General features: G+C 38.9%; 1 protein-coding gene across 1 annotated transcript in view; it reads right to left on the bottom strand.

Annotated features, from left to right (window-relative positions):
• Positions 1–18,569, bottom strand: part of TUT4 (terminal uridylyl transferase 4) — a 122,703-nt gene that overhangs the window by 78,994 nt on the left and 25,140 nt on the right. The window contains exons 2-4 of the mRNA XM_040978536.1: positions 16,586–17,455; positions 8,204–8,367; positions 309–425 (exon numbers count right to left, since the gene is read on the bottom strand). Of these exons, the coding sequence (XP_040834470.1) occupies positions 309–425; positions 8,204–8,367; positions 16,586–17,366 (1,062 nt within the window). The 5' untranslated portion in view covers positions 17,367–17,455. The remainder of the gene's footprint in view (positions 1–308; positions 426–8,203; positions 8,368–16,585; positions 17,456–18,569) is intronic.

The following is an 18,569-nucleotide window of genomic DNA, read 5'->3' as shown; positions in this document are numbered from 1 at the left end:
CCAAAGAACTATTGGGGACACAGGGGGAATGAGGTAGTAGATGGGAAACCTTAAAATCATCTTTCTCACATTCACTCTCATGCAGCAGTGGAAGAAAAATCTTAGTGTACCCATCTCTTTCAAATAAAGTAAATGCTCAATAAAAGCTGACTGACTTGACTGATTTTTTGAGGGTGAGCAAACGACTCAGTTTCCAAGTGCATCACTTCAGTTACTGACTGAAAAAAAACGATCTCATTTCAAGGTTTGTAAATCAAAAACATTTAGTACAGGTTTACCATTTGGAAAATACTTTTAAAATAACTTACCAAAATATTTTTCTTATGTCGTTTCTCCTTTATATGTTTATGAGCTCCCTGAATGTTTTCAATGTGAATTAAACAAAGTTTGCATAGATATCGACAATTGGTATATTCTGGTGATCGCTGAAACGAAAAGATGCAATTTTGCAGAAAAGAATAAGTTCTCACTAAGCGAAGAGCACAACTCTACAGACATAACCAACAGATATAAACACTAAACAAATAAAATTTTAGTTAAAAAATAGCACTAATATCCTAACAGTTATTTGTCTTTTTCAGTCATCATAGCAGATTACATACTAATTTCAAACGTCATGGTAACGTTAAATACATTTAAATTCATCTAATATTTTTAGAACCAATGTAAGATAAGACAGGTAATCATGATACTCATCTTTATTCCGATGTTGGCCCAAAAATTTATTTCAAACTTAATTTTCAGTCTTTTTAAAATTACTATAAAAAATAAAAACTACTCTCAAATACAGGATGTCAGAACAATGGATCACAAATATTAAATCCCCAGCTGTAGGTGACTGCCTACAATTGCCTTGTACCTAGACAAGCATTACACTGCTGGGGAAAAAAGCAACTAAAGGCTGGCTGGCATCCTGGGCCTGATTCATGCTGTGTTAACTACACCAGCTGCCAGCATAGTTCTGTGCCCTTTCACGTTAAATCTGACAAGAGAGGGGGCGTGAGTGAACAGTTACCATCCCCTTGCTGGAGTCTATGGACTAGAGTGATGGCCAATGAAAGCCTCTGATGGGGGCAGAGCTACGGCCACAGTATCACCAGGCAACAGCCACTGTGTGGCACAAGAGTACAGAGGAGGGGCGTTGGCTGTGCAGCTGGGCAGACAGGGCCTTCCCAGACCAAACAGCTGCAATGGCCAGCACATGCAAGAGCTGAGGCTAGGAGCAAGATGAGCTGGGGGCCTGGAGAGCTAGCACAATGAGTTTCCTGGGCCATCCTAAAGCACCCACTGTGGAAGAAGCTCCTCCAATGGCAGCACGTCGTTTCACCTCACAATGGCCTCAGAAACATCAGGATTTCTAACCATAGGAACCAGAACCTGTGAGTGTGGGGTTTGGCCTCAACACACAGGCTGTAAAGAAGATAACATCATCTCAGAGTAATAATGAAGATGAAGATGCAGAGGACAAAGCCATTGCCACTGACTCAAAGTTATCTGGCGCGTAAGGGGAATCCTTACAGGAGATACAGAATCCCGAATCCAAGACAGGTAAGCCTACAAACCTAATCAGCAGGAATCAAATACAGGAGATGTGATGTAAGGGTTGCAAATCTCTGGGGGTGGGGGATGAAATGGAACAGTAAGTAGCTAGTTTGGGGTCAGAAGCTGGAAACCACAATTCCCCTGCTATTTGTAAATCCACCTACCTATCCATCAATCAATGACCCCTCTTCCAGAATAAACTTCTACTCACCAGGGATCTGAAGTGGTATCATAAAACCACTCCTTCACAAGATCAATAAAGACTGGCAACATGGAGGGGAGAATCCTTTCTTTATATAAACATGAAATGAAAGACAGAAACACTCCCCTCCCTCCCACCCTCCTCCACCTGATCCTCTCCACCCCGGCACATACCACAAGTGTACCTGTGACTCCTCTCCCCTTAAATAAGGTTTAAAATATGAAAGACAATTTCCAAAAAATTGGTCCTAAACGCTCAGTATCATGAGAATAAATAATCCCGAGATAACCATTATAAAGGGAGCATTACTGACAAATTAAACTTTCAGTCATAGCATTTTACTCATACTTTGTGTATGTACTCTAGAAATAATAAAACAGGAAATTTTGAGTGCCTGTTAAATACTAGGCTCTATACTAGGTGACTCATGTACAGTTTATCGTTTTAATTTCCTTAATTATCAATACGATGAATATTATTTTCATTTTTCAGATGTGAAAACAAAAGCCCAAAGTAGAAGGCATTGTGGCATTAACAGGCAGAGCCACTAACTCCTGCATCGCATACAGGCACCAGTTGGAGTCCTAGTTGCTTGACTTCCAATCCAATGCCCTGCTAGTGGCACGGGGAAAGCAGCAAAAGCTGGTTCATGTGCTTGGACCCTGCCACAGGAGTGGGAGACCCATACAAAGCTCCTTCCTAGCTTCAGCCTGGCCCAACCCTGGCCATTTGCTGAGGCCAATCAGAAGTGAACCAGTGTAATGAAGCTCTCGATCTGTAATTCTGTCTTTCCCTTTCTTTATAACTCTGACTTTAAAAGAAGTCTTTCAAAAAAAATTAAAGTTCAAAGTCAGCACTTAGCATAGCAGCAAGCTACCACTTGGGACACTCATTTCTCTTGGCAGACGGCCTGGGCTCAAACTCTAGGCCACTCAAGAGCCTAGTTTCCTGCTAATGCGCACCCTAAGAGAGAGCAGGTGATGGTGAAGTACCTGAGTCGCTGCCACCCAAGGGAAGACCCTGAATTGGTTCCCAATTTTCAGCTCCTACCTTCAGCCTAGCCCAGCTAGCCCCAGACATTATGGGCATTTGGGAAATGAATTAGCAGATTATAGTTCTCTATTTTTTTCCTATCAAATTAGTTTAACTAATTAAAAATTAAAAACAAAAGCTGAAAGAGCTTAAAATGTTCATAGTGAGATGGCTGTATTAAGTGAGAGATACTGACTTTAAACTAATGTAGATCTGCATGGGAAGCTAATACTTTTCCCATAAGACTGTAATGACTAAAAATTTAGCAAACTAACTATAAAATACATGTTAGGATTTTAACTTTATTTTATTTGAAAGGTAGAGAGACAAAAAGAAATCTTTCATCCACTAACTGGCTCACTCACTAAATTCCCACAAAAACCAGGGCTAGGCCAAAGCCAGGAAGTTAGACCTCAATCCAGGCCTACTGCACAAGTGTAGGGAACCCACCTACCTATCTAAAACCATTCACTATTGCTCCCAAGGTATACATTATCAGGAAGCAGAACCTCAACCCAAGCACTGTGATGGGGTAGAGGCATCTCAAACAGCAACTTAAACACTACACCAAATTCCCACTGCATGAATTATAAAGCATTATGTCTAATGCTATCTAATTTTAGCAGGTGATTGGTCCTCAATATTCAACAGGTGATGGGTCTCGGCAAAAAGTGTCTTTCAACGCACAATAGCATATAATTATTTTTCCATATGGGATGTCCCAAATTTAGCAAGTTATGCCATAGACTTAAAATTAAAAATATAGCCAATATTTAGATTGTACCTAATTACCTTCTAAAAATCCTACTAGGATTCTTCATTTTACTGGAAAAGAAATTAAGCCTCAGGTATTAAGTAATTTACCGAGGGGATGGCACTCTGGCACAGCATGTTAAGCTGTGACCTGCAACGCTGCCATCCACTGTGCCTTGGAATGAAATAGAGGATTACTTGGGCAGCTGTGTATCACCCACAGGCCCCAGATTTAGCCTGTCTGAGGCCGTTGAATCAGCAAAGAAAAGAAAACCATGCATTTCTTTCTCTCTCTCTGTTTTCAAATGTTTTTAATGTAATCTGTCAAAAGCAATAAGGAAATAAGGAAAGTCAATTCAATCCCCCAATTGCTCCATTTCTTCATTATAAAAACTATTAGAATTGGTGTTACTACAGAATAAATTGACCCGGTGAAGAGAATTCAATCTCTAGGTTTCCAATCACAATTATTTCTTTATTCATCAAATATTTTCTGAGCTCATAATGTATGTTAAACATTTTTCCAAGAGACAGGCCTAACAGCAGTAAACAAAACAGACAAGGATTCTTATCTGCATGAATTCACATTCTAGTATTTGAAAGCCCAAATGTGCAAATAAATTATAGAAATACGAGATGAGGGAATTGTTACTGTTTTAAACTCATCACTTAATATTTTATTAACAAGGTGACTGAAAAGAAGTGAATTACTCGGCTATTTGGATATTTGCGGACATTCTAAGCAGAGAAAAAAAAGTAAATGCCATGGCAGGAATATAAATAAAATGTTTAAGAAACTAAACAAATGTTGGTATGACTAGAAAAGCCACATAATGAGGACCAGGATCATAAAGTTCCAGATAAGACCTCTGGCTTTTACCCAAAAACTGAGGAAAAGTCACTGAAGACTTTTGAGAAAGGAACTACAACATCTAATCTACATTTCTAAAAGGATCACTTGCCTTTTAAATTAGGAAAAGAGGCAAGTAAAGCTTACTGTAGTCATTGGCATACCGTAGTAATCTAGAAAACAAACAAGTTTACTTGGCTCAAGATGAGGGTGGCAGAGGTGGGGAAAGTGAATGGATTTAGTAACTAAAAATACAAATACCTAAAACTACATTAAGATGAGTAATGGAGTCATAAAATTAACCATTTAATTTTTTGAATTATATAATGTGGGCCCAGTGCGGTAACCTAGTAGTTAAAGTCCTCGCCTTGCCTGTGCCAGGATCCCTTATGGGCACCAATTCATATCCCGGCTGCTCCACTTAGCTCCCTGACTGTGGCCTTGGAAAGCAGTAGAGAACAGCCCAAAGCCCTGGGACCCTGCAACCACATGGGAGAAACAGAAGAGGTTCCAGGCTTTGGATCAACTCAACTCTGGTTGTTGTGATCACTTGGAGCGAACCAGCAGATGGGGGATTTTTCTGTCTCTCCTTCTCTCTGTAAATCTGACTTTCCAATGAATTGTATGTTAGCAAGCAAGAACATGTCTAGATTCTTTTAGTAAGCTTGGTTATAACACTGAATGAGGAGTAAGGCCTGAGATAACTCCTTAACTATATCTCCATCCTTGGAGTCTGCTTTTGTGTCCTTATTTATAAAATAAGAGAAACTGTGCCATCTGCCAGATTAATTCTACAAAGTAGCTGCTTTTAGTAGTGTTTACTACATATTAAGTCTTGTGCCAAAAACTTTACTTGCATTATCTTTAATACTAACAGCCCCAGCAGGTAGGTATAATTTTAAAGAGTGTAAATAATCTAGTAATATTATCAAACCAGTAAGTGGCAGAGTTAGATCCAGTGACACTGGATCTGATACTGTTATGCACAGTATCAGATAAGAGTTATGCACAGTATCAGATAAGATAAAATGTTTTTATCATCTTGAAGCATTCTCTTTCACAGAAGGGAAACATGTTTAAACAGTTTATTTACTGTAATGTACTAGTTTATCATTAAACTAGCCAACCAATCTTTTTTAAACTTTCTGCAGACAAGCTAGAATAGATTCTTGGGCATGTAGGTTTTAAATATTTCTAAGTCAATATTATTCATTTACTACATGAAAATGTAATTCTAACAGATTAAAATATTTCTTTGGGACAAGACAAAAATCCATATTTTTACTCCTTAATTAGATAATCTCTGGGTACACTGTGAATCAAAGAACTTGGGAAGAATATACTTAATGAGCCTCTACAGTATCTAAATAAAAAATGTTAACAGCACACTAAACTGAAAATAGATTTATAGTGCATGGAAATAAGAAGTACCAGAATTTAAAGAAACTGGGACCAGAATTGTATTATTGTGAGCAAAGATTCTACTCATGATTCTAGAATCCCATATGGGTGCTGTTGACACCAAAGTCTACACTGGGCCAATATGCATACGGTCCTCTGAGTACCAACTGGTGTGACCAGATACTGTGTTACGCACAGTATCAGATAAGACTGGGCTTATCTGTTCATGTCCCAGCTACTCCACTTTTGATCCAGCTTCCTACTCATGTGCCTGGGAAAACAGGGGAAGATGGCTGAAGTGTCTGGGCCCCTATCACACATGTAGGAGATCCAGATGGAGCTTCTGGCTCCTGGCTTCTACCTGACTCAGCCCTGACCACTTGGAATATGAATTAGCACACTGAAAACCTCTATCTCTGCCTCTCCAACTCTCAGTAACTCTTTCTAAAAAACAAATCTTTAACAGGAGCGGGGAGGAGTAGGCAGCATTATGGTACAGTTGGCTAAGCATAGTTGGTTAACCTGCAATGACAGCATCCCATGTAGGCACCACTGGAGTCTCGGTGCTCCACTTCAGATCCAGCTCCCTTCTAATGTGCATGGAAAAGCAGGCTTGGGACCCTTTACCCACACAAGAGACCTGGATAGAGTTCGGGGCTTCTGGCTTTGGCCTGGTCCAGCCCTAGCAGCTGCAGCAATTTGGGGAGTGAACTGGATGAAAAGATCTCTATTTCTCCCTGAACTTCTCTGTAACTCTGCATTTCAAATTAAATTTTAAAAAATGTTTTTTATCTAAAATATTTTTAAATAAATAAAAAACTATCATAGTTTCATTACTGAGTATACAAATTTAACAACAACAAATAAAATGTCTTCCAATGCTTCCAAGCTTTCCTTTCACCTTAGGCTGTTCTTTTCCCACAACTAATCTCCATTTTACCACAAATCTCTCCTTCTCACAACAGACCTTTCCTGTTCCATTTCTTTTCCAGTGAAATCCCAGCTTATTTTTCTTGAAAACACATTTTCACATTTCCTGTATGCCCTCCACATAATTAACCTACACCAATTTTCCATAACCTAACTAATTCCTTACCCATTCCTTGAGGCTCAACTCCAACTGATGCCTTCACATCCTCAAACTCAAGCTGGCTACTTGTTCATTAATGATCAAAATGACCCATAATGTTATTGTTACAGGCTTACACATCTGTCTCCAACGAGTGATATCTTAGACAGGCACTGTTAGGGTTTTTTTAAAATGTCAGGCATGCCAAATTCAAGTTTTAATCACAAGATCATGGCACATGAAAATAATTCAACATTTATCTCAGTGGATAGATTAAAAAACAACTACTAATTCTAGGTGCAAGAAAGGGAAAGTAAGAGGACTAAGAAATTAAACATAACAGTTAATTATAAAATACTTATTTCTAACCGGATTCAGTGAACCTAGCTATACAAAATAACTACTAGTTATGGTAACTTCTTTTTCATAAACTCTATTTATAATCCACGACTGCCATCTTCAATCTGGATACAATCTATTATTTATCCAGAACAATGGCATATTTTCTTATATGCATATTCATAGACATCCAAGGTATCTACAGATGCATAGTTGCTTGTGGGTCTTTCCTTCAATATCTAGCAATGTTTTTATTATTGAGGCTTAGGAATGTATATTTCTATATGGAGAAATCTATTAGTACTGAGGAACAAGGTATATCATGTTCAAATAGCTCAAACTATGTAATAAATACTTAGTAAACATAGAGAAAAAAAGGAGATAAAAAGGGAGGGTATTGAATTATGCAATAATATTCTCTAACTTACTCCCACCAATTCGACTGGACTTTTAACTTATAATGCAAAAAAAGACGCTGCTGTTTTCACAAATACATCACATTACCTCATATAGTACCTGGCAAGTTAAAAGTACTATCTACTTAATAAGTGAATAATTCTGAGGTCAGCAAAAGTTCTTCTATGACAAGCCAATAATTTGGTGCATGTTTTATGCTTTGGTAAATATACATATTTTATATTTTGCAAGTCATTATATACTCTCTATGGAAATTACTAACTCAAGTTTGCCATGACAGTATGAAAATAGCCATGAACCAAAATGCAAACAATTGGATATAGGCATATTACAATAAAGCTCTACTTACAAAAAAAAAAAAAAATCAGGGCTGACAGACGAAGTGTATTTATTACATTTAAATAAACAAGGGGTGGATAAGGGTGACAGATTTCCAACCATGGATGAACAAATGAAGACTCAGAAATGTAGTCATGTGAGGAGCACAGGGATGGAAGCAAAAGTAAAGATGAACACTGTCCTCCTCTCACAAGAAAAAGAAGGAGGTTTAAGGGGAAAGTTACATTTCCCTCCAAATAATTAAAACAACATAATATACTTTTTCAAGTCGAAAGATGTGATCTCTTTCTAAGCGTTCTTCTGCTTGTTTCAAGCCTAGCCTCTGCTCGGGTGTCAGTGTAGATTCATCTATCACAGTGGCATTTTCTAAATAATCCATCTCTGAAGAATTTTCTTTATTAGATTCATTATTCTTCATTTTACCTACAAAAGGAAGCAATCACTTAGTTATCATTTGAACAGATAGATTTTTTAAAATTTCACAGAAAAATTACATGTACACACACAGAAAGAAATATTCTAACATTATGTCCAAGTATGTAGCTCTATGTAAATTGTAAGTGAAAAATATACTTGATGTCAAAATTCTTTAAAAAAAAAACAACTACATTATAGGTCAAATGTCTGCTTTGTTCTGTCAACCTACTCATCAAGAGATATACATAGCCAAGACCACACCATACAGAGCTAACATAATGTAATCATCTTGTACAATCTGTTAAGTCAATTTGATAAAAAGCCATTTTAAGCCTGCCTCAAGGATCAGTCAATGAACTAAATTTACTGAAGTCACTGCCAGTTAAGGGAACATATGGGGCTAGGGTTAAGATACAATGAATTAACCTGCCACTTCCCATGCCAGAATACTAGTTCAAATATCAGAGCTCAGCTTGTGCTCCAGTTAGTGTGTCTGAGAAAGCAGCAAATGACAGCAAAAGCCCCAGCCAGCCATGTGGAATGATTTGCTCTTGGCTGCTGGCATCACCTGTCCCAGCCCTGGCTGTTGCAGTCATTCAGGCAATGAAGCAGACATAGATCTCTTTCTCTCAACACGACTCCTCTGCTGCTTTGCCTTTCATACAGAAATTAGTGAATGAAATTTTAAAATATATACAAGAATATTTCAAAATTTTCACAGGAAAAATGGAATTAAGATTACTTTTAGCACTTTCAAGTCTTTGTATACAATGGGATTTCAAAAATTCAAGAAATATGTATTATGAAAAAAGTATGCATGGATTTTTTTGAAAAAATATTTAAAGTGAATATACTTTCTGAAGTGCCCTTGTACATGCCAAAAAACTGTAACAAGCCTCTTTGTCTCCCATTAAACTCTTATCTTCACAATAGCAGTTTTTTTCTTATTTTCTCTAACTATGTAATCTATTAAAGGCAAGCTATGTGGTTTCATCACTGCATTTCCAGAATTTAATATTATGTAACTGGCATCTAATGGGTTTTATTACCACTATGATTTTCTTAAAAATTCATTTGCTTGAAAAAAAGACTGAAAGGAAAAAGGAAACATATCTATCCACTGGTTGTACTCCCCCAAATCCTGCAAATCCTGCAAATCCTGCAATAGTTGGGACTGCGCCAGCTGAAGCCAGGAGCCTGGAACTCCACCCAGGTCTCCCTTGTGAATGGCAAGAATTCAAGGACTTAAGCCACCACCGCTGTGAACTAGTACTCAAGCACAGAATACAAGCATTCCCAAGTAGCAGATGGACACTCTGAGCCACAACACCCATCCACCACATATTTTGAAAGCCGATCTAATATCCTCTGTATTTTCATTATACACTCTATTATCTCATGCAACATAATGGGATTTGTATTCAACTAACCGTTACACTACATGATAGATTCCTTAATATAAATAATTTTTGGGGGCCCGGCACGGTGGCGCAAGCGGTTAAGGTCCTTGCCTTGCATGCCCGGGATCCCATATGGGCGCCAGTTCTAATCCCGGCAGCCCCGCTTCCCATCCAGCTCCCTGCCTGTGGCCCGGGAAAGCAGTCGAGGACGGCCCAAAGCTTTGGGATCCTGCACCCGTGTGGGAGACCAGGAAGAGGCTCCTGGCTTCGGATCAGCATAGCATTGGCCGTTGCGCTCACTTGGGGAGTGAATCATCGGATGGAAGATCTTCCTCTCTGTCTCTCCTCTCTGTATATCTGCCTTTCCAATAAAAATAAAAATAAATCTCTTAAAAAAATAATCATTTTTTGTCTTCAAACTTTAATACAATCCCCAGAGCAGAGCTGACATTTTACTAACTGTTAAATATGCAAATAAAATTGTATATACTAAAAGCAATCCTGCCATTTAGGAAGATTTATTCCCTCAAACTCAAGAACTAAGTCCAGAGCCAAGCATGATGGCTCAGTGGAGAAATCCTCACGTTGCAAGTACCAGGATCCCACATGGGCGCCCATTCATATCTCAGCTGCTCTACTTCCCATCCAGCTCCCTGCCTGTAGACTGGGAGAGCAGTATAGGATGACCCCAAAGCCTTGGGACTCAGCATCCACGTGGGAAACCTGGAAGAAGCTCCCGGTTTCTGGCTTCAGATCAGTTCATCTCTGGCCATTGTGGCATTCTAGAGAGTGAACCAGTGGACAGAAATTCTGGCTCTCCTTCTCTCTGTAAATCTATCTTTCCAATAAAAATAAGTATCTTTAAATAAATCAGAGGGTTTTTTTTTTTTTTTTAAAGTAGAGCGAACAGAGAGAAGGAGAAACTGAGATCTTCCATCTGCTGCTTCCCTCCCCAGATGGCTTGCTATGGCTCAACTTGAGTCTGAATGAAGCTAAGAGCTTCACCACAGGATTAAGGAGACCAAACACATGAGTCTTTCGCTATTTTTCCCAGGCCATTAGCAGGCAACAAGATAAGAAACAGTATCAATATGGGATGCTGGCATGGTAGGCACCATTTTACCCGCTGGGCCAGCCCCCAACCTTTCCTCTTTCCTAAGCTTAGTTTCCTCAGGTATTTTATTGTCACAACAAAAAACAGACTAACCTAATTAAAAAAAATTCATACTAAATCCAGCACTCTGCCCTCAAAAGTCAACTTACAGGCCACCCAGAAGAACCTTGAAAGTCAATTTTACCTTTTGATAGCACCTATTTTCCGAATACAAAAAGAAAGGTAAGCCTGTAAAATAGTATGTCTCCTATGAAAGCACACGAGTTTCTAAGACAGGAAGGTAAACTGATAGGCACAGATGCTATCTAAAGTACTAAAACCCCTAAATGTGACTAGGTTAGATAAACGTTTCTTAAATTAGTCACAGTAACATTGAACACGAACAATCTGCTATTATGTTATAGTACTTGGAAAAATCTTAGTAACTTTTTGTTACAGAAATGTAAAAGAAAACAGATGAAGCCTGAGTTTTACCACTATACTTTATGGAAAAGGGATAGTAGAAAAACAACATATTTATATAACTTTCTGATTTCTTCATGAAAGAATTCTGCATGATAAGGCAATTAATATCAGCAAACCCAGAAAACTTATTTCTGTTGTGACCAGTATTGTGGTGTAACAGATGCTGTCTATAACACAGGTGTCAACACTTGCTCCAGCTGCTCCACTCTTTTTTTAAAATTATTTATTTTTATTGGAAAGGCAGATATACAGCGAGGGGATACAGAGAGGAAGATCTTCCATCCGATGCTTCATTCCCCAAATGGCCACAGCAGCTGGAGCTCAGCCAATTCCAAGCCAGAAGCCAGGAGCTTCTTCTGAGTTTCCTGCATGGGTACAGGGTCCCAAAGCTTTGAGTCATCCCTGACTGCCGTAGGAGGCCACAAGCAGGGAGCTGGATGGGAAGTGAAGCAGCTAGATTAGAGCCAGCGCCCATATGGAATCCAGGTGTGCAAAGAGAGGTTTTTTAGGCACTAGGCTATCATGCCAGGCCCCCAGCTACTCCACTTCTAATCCAGAATGGTGCTAATAACATAGGGAAAGTACAAAATGCTCCAAGTGCTTGAGTCCAGGCCTCATTATGATTCCATTTGGAGCTCCTGGTTCCTGGTTTTGGTTCATCTGGGGGATGAACCAGCGGATCAAAGGTCACTTTCTATCTTTTCCTTTTTCTTTCTAATCCTCCCAAAAATAAATCTTTAAAAACCCATTTCTGTCAATCTAAAGACATAGATGGGGCATTTCACATAGAGGTGAAGACACAGGTTGGAATGCCTACATCCCTTTATAGGACTGCCTGGGTCCTACTCCTAGATTGATTTCTGATTTCAGCTTCCCACTTACATGTATCCTGAGAAGTAGCAGCTTATGGTCACTAGTTATATCCTGTCACCCATGTGGGAAATCTATATTGAGTTCCTAGCTCTCAGCTTTGGCATGGTCCAGCTCTAGCTCTTACAAGTACTTGGGCAGTAGATGGGAGATCTGTGTTATCTGCATTAGCCCAAATGGTTGGGCCACCTTCTGTTTGATTCCCAGGCACATTAGCAGGGCGCTGGATGAGAAATGGAACAGCTGAGACTCAAACCAGCATGGAATGCTGGAACCACAAGCGGTGGCTTTATTTGTTATGCCATGGCTCTGGCCCCAATTTTTTTTAAAAGATTTATTTATTTTTATTGGAAAGGCAAATATACATAGAGAAGGAGAGATAGAGAGGAAGATCCTCCATCCGATGATTCACTCCCTAAGTGACTCCAACAGCTGGCACTGCACCAATCCAAACCCAGGAGGCAGGAACCTTCTCCAGATCTCCCACATGGGTGCAGGATCCCAAGTTTTGGGCTGTCCTCAACTGCTTTCCCAGGCCACAGGCAGGGAGCTGGACGGGAAGCGGAGTTGCTGAGATTAGAACCGGTGCACATATGGGATTCCGGCACATTCAGGGAAAGGACTTTAGCCGCTAGGCCACACTGCCGGGCCCCCCAATTTTTTTTAAAGACTTAAGAAAAGTTATGCTATCTTCCTCTAGAAGTTAAAAAAAAATACTTAATTTTCTGAAATTAACACACAAGAAGACAAACTGTAAGATGGCATTCCAAATGTCAGTCCCATGAAATACTAACAGTGACAAAACAAGAGTAAAAAAACCTGATGTTCAACCAAAAACTTAATACACAAATGTTCACACACTATTCACCATAACCATTTTGAATTTTACATGAGTTAGAAATGCTAAAAAGTCATGGATGAACATGACTTCAAGGCAAAAAATAGCAATGAAAATAGTATATATATATCAAGTACTTATGAAAATAACTGTTGGACCTGCTGCTGTAGCCTAGCAGCTAAAGACCTCGCCTCACACTCGCCAGGATCCCATATGGTCGCTGGTTCTAATCCTAGAAGCCCCACTTCCCATTCAGCTCCCTGTTTGTGCCCTAGGAAAGCAGTCGAGAACAAAGGCTTGGGACCCTGCACACCCATTAGGGATCCGGAAGAGGCTCCAGGCCCCTGGCTTTTGATCAGCGTAGCTCCAGCCATTGTGGCCACTTGGGGAGTGAATCAATGGACAGATCTTCCTCTCTGTCTCCCCTCCTCTCTGTATATCTGACTTTCCAATAAAAAAGTAAAATAATTGTTAAAAAGGAAGAACGAAAGAAAATAACTGTTAATTAGCAGCTCCTAATTTGCCAAAACAAGTTCTTAAAAGGATCTGTTTCTATTCTGGTTTCTAGCTTCCTTAAACTAGCTCAACTTGTTCTCTATGCTAAAAACAACAAAATTATATTTATTTGGAATAATAAATATTTACATTGCTTAATGCCATTAAACTTCGTAACATAAGCAACATCATCTCCACTTTTTTATAAAAATGAGGAAAGATATACATTTTAAACAAATTATCCAAAATCACTAAGTAAGATTCAAAACCTATACAATCTTAGTCTATAGATCGTGCTCTTTGAAAACCTTGCCGTGATTTCATTTAGTGTTTTTTTAAGAAAACTTTAAATCCTATATTTCACCAATTCAAACAACCAGAATCTTAATTCAGTGATCTTGAAGAACCATTATTTCTCAAAATTCGATCATTCATGTGCTATCATATTTAGGCTTTTCTTTTTTGCCATATCTATTACAGTACTACTACTTATTTGATGTTGTCACTAAAATGACTTATTTTGCTGTTCAACTGTAGATTTTTTACTTTCTTTTTGCTAAGTTATTTATTCAGTGGCATTTTAAGCTTCTGATTATAATATAAATTTAAAATGTTATCTCAAAATAAAACACAGGGACCAGAGGGGTGGCCTAACAAGCTAATCCTCTGTTTGCCAACTGCCAGCATCCCATATGAGTGCAGGGCACTGTCTCATATTCCAGCTACTCCACGTCTGACCCAGCGCTCTGCTAATGGCCTGGGAAAGCAACAGAGGATGGCCCAAAGCCTTGGGACCCTGCACCCAGGTGGGAAATGTAGATGAAGCTCCAGCTTTGAATCAGCACAGCTATGGCTTTTGTAGCCATCTGGGAAGTAAACCAGTGGATGGAAGGCTTCTTTGCTCTCTCGTCTCTCCTTCTCTCTGTGTAAAATCTGCCTTTAAAATAAAAATAGATAAATCCTTAAAAACTAAAATTAAGTGATTTTTAAAATACTTCCAAGAGATTAATAGACTTAGCTTTAAGTGTCACCTACTCACAATTGTGAGCTTAATTTTTTTCTTACATACATAAAACAAAGTTATTTCTATTTTAAAAAGGTTTATCCATATACTATTATATGGTATCCCCACAAATTTTAAAAAGCTATTTCTGAGCCCTACCAGTACTTTTCAAAGTATGGCAAAAAATGATTCCGATATAGCTTCTTTTTATTTCTAAATCAAAGAAAGGCTTCCTTCTTCCAGTTGCAGATGCACTAGGGAAAAAAAATTCCTCCTGAAATTAATGTACACAAATCCAGGATACCATTACTTAAAGAAACACAAGAATATTTCTTAATATTTACATAAAATCAGGGCAGTGTTTAGGGAATAACAGGTTGGGTCATGTTTTGCAATGCTGGCATTTCCCCCAAATTCACTAGCTGCTGCACTTTCAATCCAGCTTCCTGCTACTGTGCCTGAGAAAGCAGCAGAAAATGATGTAAGACCCTGGGCCCCTGATTCACACGGGAGACCCAGGTGAAGGTACCAGCTTCAGCCTTGCCCAGCCCTGGCCATTGCAGTCCTCTGGGAAGTAAACAGCAGATGGCAGATCTCGCTGTCTGTCTCTCCCACTCTGTAACTTTGCCTTTCATGTAAATAAACAAATACATTTTTTAAATAAATAACACAAATTTTGCTTATTTAAGAATAAATAATCAAAACCTCAGAAACAGGGTCGGCACTATACAATAGCAGGTTAAGCTGCCACCTGCAAAGCCAGCGTTCTTTCTGCTAATTTACCTGGAAAACAGTATATAAGATGGCCCAAGTATCTGGGCCCCTGACACCATGTAGAAGAGCCAGATGGAGCCGCACACTCCTGGCTTCAACCTGCCCAGCCTTTGCTGTTACAGCCATTTGGGGAGTAAACCAGGGGACAAATGAATTCTTTGTCTTATGTCTGTGTTTTTTTAATGTGTCTTTCAAACAAATCTTTAAACATCAAAATCCCTGAAAAAATTACTTTTACAAGTAAATTTTAAAGTGTCTTAACCAAATCTCTCAGTCTTGTTCCTTCAAAAAAATTGCTACAGTGTACCCAAAAACCTTATTAAAGAAAAACAAAATCTGATCAGGACATTACCTTGCTTAAATCACTTAAATGGCTTCTCAAAACACAGTAAAATGCTAACTCAACCTAAACATGAAAGTGAATAACAAGCAATACACTGCAAGATCACACAAAAAGAATGTGTATGTCAACAAAGAGGGGCACTACATTTACACATACACAGCCTTTATCCATACGGTAATAAATGAGAAGGGATTTTCAAAATTTTGTTTTCCTATTTGTTTATTTTACTTGAAAGCCAGAGTTAAAGAGTCAGAGATCTTCCATTTGTGGGATCATTCCCCAAATGGTCTCAATGGCCAGAGCTGGGTCACTCTGAAACTGGGAGCCAAGAGCTTTTTCTGGGTCTCCCATGTGGGTACTGGGGCCCAAAGACTTGGTCCATCTGCCACCACTGCTTTCCCAGGCCACAAGCAGGGAACTAGATCAGAGGCAAAGTAGCAAGGACTCGAAGCATCATCCATAAGGTATGCTGGCACTGCAGGTGGAACTTTGGCTTGCTAAGTCACCACACAGCCCTGAGAGGTGTTTTTTGGTTTTTGTTTGTTTGTTTGTTTGTTTTGACACAAAGGCAGAGAAAGCATTTCCATCTGTTGATTTACTCCCCATATGGCCACAACTGACAGGACTGGTCCAGGGCAAAGTCAGAAGCTTCATGAGGGTCTCCATGTGGGTGCAGGGGTCCAAGCATTTGGGCCATCTTCCGATACTTTCATAGGTGCGATAGCAGGAAGGCAGATGAGAAGTCAGAGCCCACATGGGGTGCCCATGGCTGCAGGAAGCAGCGGCAGCACAAAAATGGCCCAGGAAGGTGCCTTTTTAAGCTTTAAAAGCTAATTAAGTCAGAAAACAACACTAAAGACCATTAACATAGGAAAACCTGACCCAGCAACATTACCCTTGGAATGAGCTAACTGGTACTTACTCGGATCGTCTGATAGATCTTCCATGCCTGAAGCACTATCATCAGAGTCCCCGGGATTACCTGCACACGTGTGTTGCTTTTGAGACTGGGCTGCATCTCCTAGAGCAGATTTCTCCCCCACCACAGCTCCAACTATCGCTCTGTCCGCAGCAGTAAAGGAGCTTGAACTTTTTGTCCCAGGATGTTGTAATTCTATCTGTCTCATGTTTTCTTTCAGTAGTGAATTCAGCACTTTCTCTGCTTCTGCTGGTAAACTGGGCACCTTTTCTGATTTCATCTGAGGACTGGGTGTTTTTTCCACTTTCCTCTGTAAATTCTGTGCCTTTGCTGCTGCGGTCTGCGAAATCGGTGTTTTCTCTACTTTCACTGGTGAATTTGGTGACTTTGGTAATTTTTCTGCTTTTGCCTGTAAGCCAGATGTCTTTTCAAATTTTGCTTGTGAAATGGCCGTCTTTTCAACTCGCACTAGTAAATTAGGAGATTTTTTGGCTTTGCAATGACTTTGATCTCGAAGGACTAATCCCAAATCATTAGGGCATGAAACACTACCAACATTTACTTTACATGATTTGATTTCTGAGTTTTCTATACAAATATCATTTTGTTTGTTTTTCTTATTACTATTCTTGTTTGGAGAGGCAGTCACAACTTCTTTCATGGATTTGTCGTTTTTAGCTTTAAAAGTTTGATTAGTTATCACTTTAACTGCTTTGTTTTCATCACAAATTATATTTTTCTTTGGTTCATGATTTTCACTTTTAGAGGTGTTAGACTCTTCCATTATTTGGAAATCAATTTCTTGCCAATTGTGATTTTGTAAAATTGCAGATCTCCAGTAGTTTGAATTGCTTCAAATTCAATTTAGGCAAACTGTTAGGTTTAAAACAAAACAAAACAAAAAAAGGCTTTGTTATTGAAAATACAAAAAACCAAAAACTTTCTTAAAATAGTGAGTAATAAAAACATGTTTTCTCAAAGTGAATAGTAATAACAACAAAGACAAAACTCAGGAACTATACAAGGAATTAAAATAACAGTGAAACACTAAGGGAATAATAATATAGTGATAAGACATCAAAACAATGGATTTTTTTTAACAATGGATTTTTTTAAACAACAGTAAAAAAACATGTTTTACAACACACAATACAAATTTCAACTAAATGAAACCTGTAAATGATAAACCACAATTAATGTAAAAGGAAATGGAATAAGGAAAACACAAAAATTCCAATTTATACCTATCATTAGGAATCAGAAAAAATCCTAAATGCTACAATCTTCCCTACAAGACTCATATGGAACAGCACTTATTTATGCCTCTAACCTACTTTTCAAATTCAACTCTCTAAATATGAGAAACAATTTCTTTTTTTTAAAAAAAAAGATTTATTTTTTTTTATTGGAAAGGCAGATATGCAGAGAGGAAAGACAGAGAGGAAGATCTTCCGTCCGATGATTCACTCCCCAAGTGGCCACACCGGCCAGAGCTGCGCCCACCTGAAGGCAGGAGCCAAGAGCCAGGAGCCTCTTCCAGGTCTCCCACTCAGGTGCAGGGTACCAGGTTTTGGGCCATCCACAAGTGCTTTCCCAAACCACAGGCAGGGAGCTGGATAGGAAATAGGACTGACAGGATTAAAACTGGCATCCCTATGGGATCCTGGTGCATGCAAGGTGAGGACTTATAGCCACTAGGATACGGTGCTGGGCGCATGAGGGAATAACTTCAAGACTTTCTCCACTCCTAAGTATAAAGCAACTTAATTATTCTCATGGTAAATTCCAAAATTCGATAGGAACCCAGTTATAAAACTGTAATAATATTCTGTATGATTCTAAAATGCATTTGTTTAAATCAACAGAATATACACCAAGAATTAACTCTAATTTTGGACTTGGGATGACGATAATGATTCAATGCAGGTTCACTGATTTATTAACAAATCTCACCACTGGGTGTCAGGCATTGATAGGAGACACTACA

Source organism: Ochotona curzoniae, unplaced genomic scaffold (genome assembly GCF_017591425.1).
Source record: "Ochotona curzoniae isolate NIBS_2020 unplaced genomic scaffold, NIBS_Ocur_1.0 contig_291, whole genome shotgun sequence".
NCBI classification, from domain to species: Eukaryota; Metazoa; Chordata; class Mammalia; order Lagomorpha; family Ochotonidae; genus Ochotona; species Ochotona curzoniae.
This window is presented reverse-complemented; position numbering and strand designations above follow the sequence as displayed.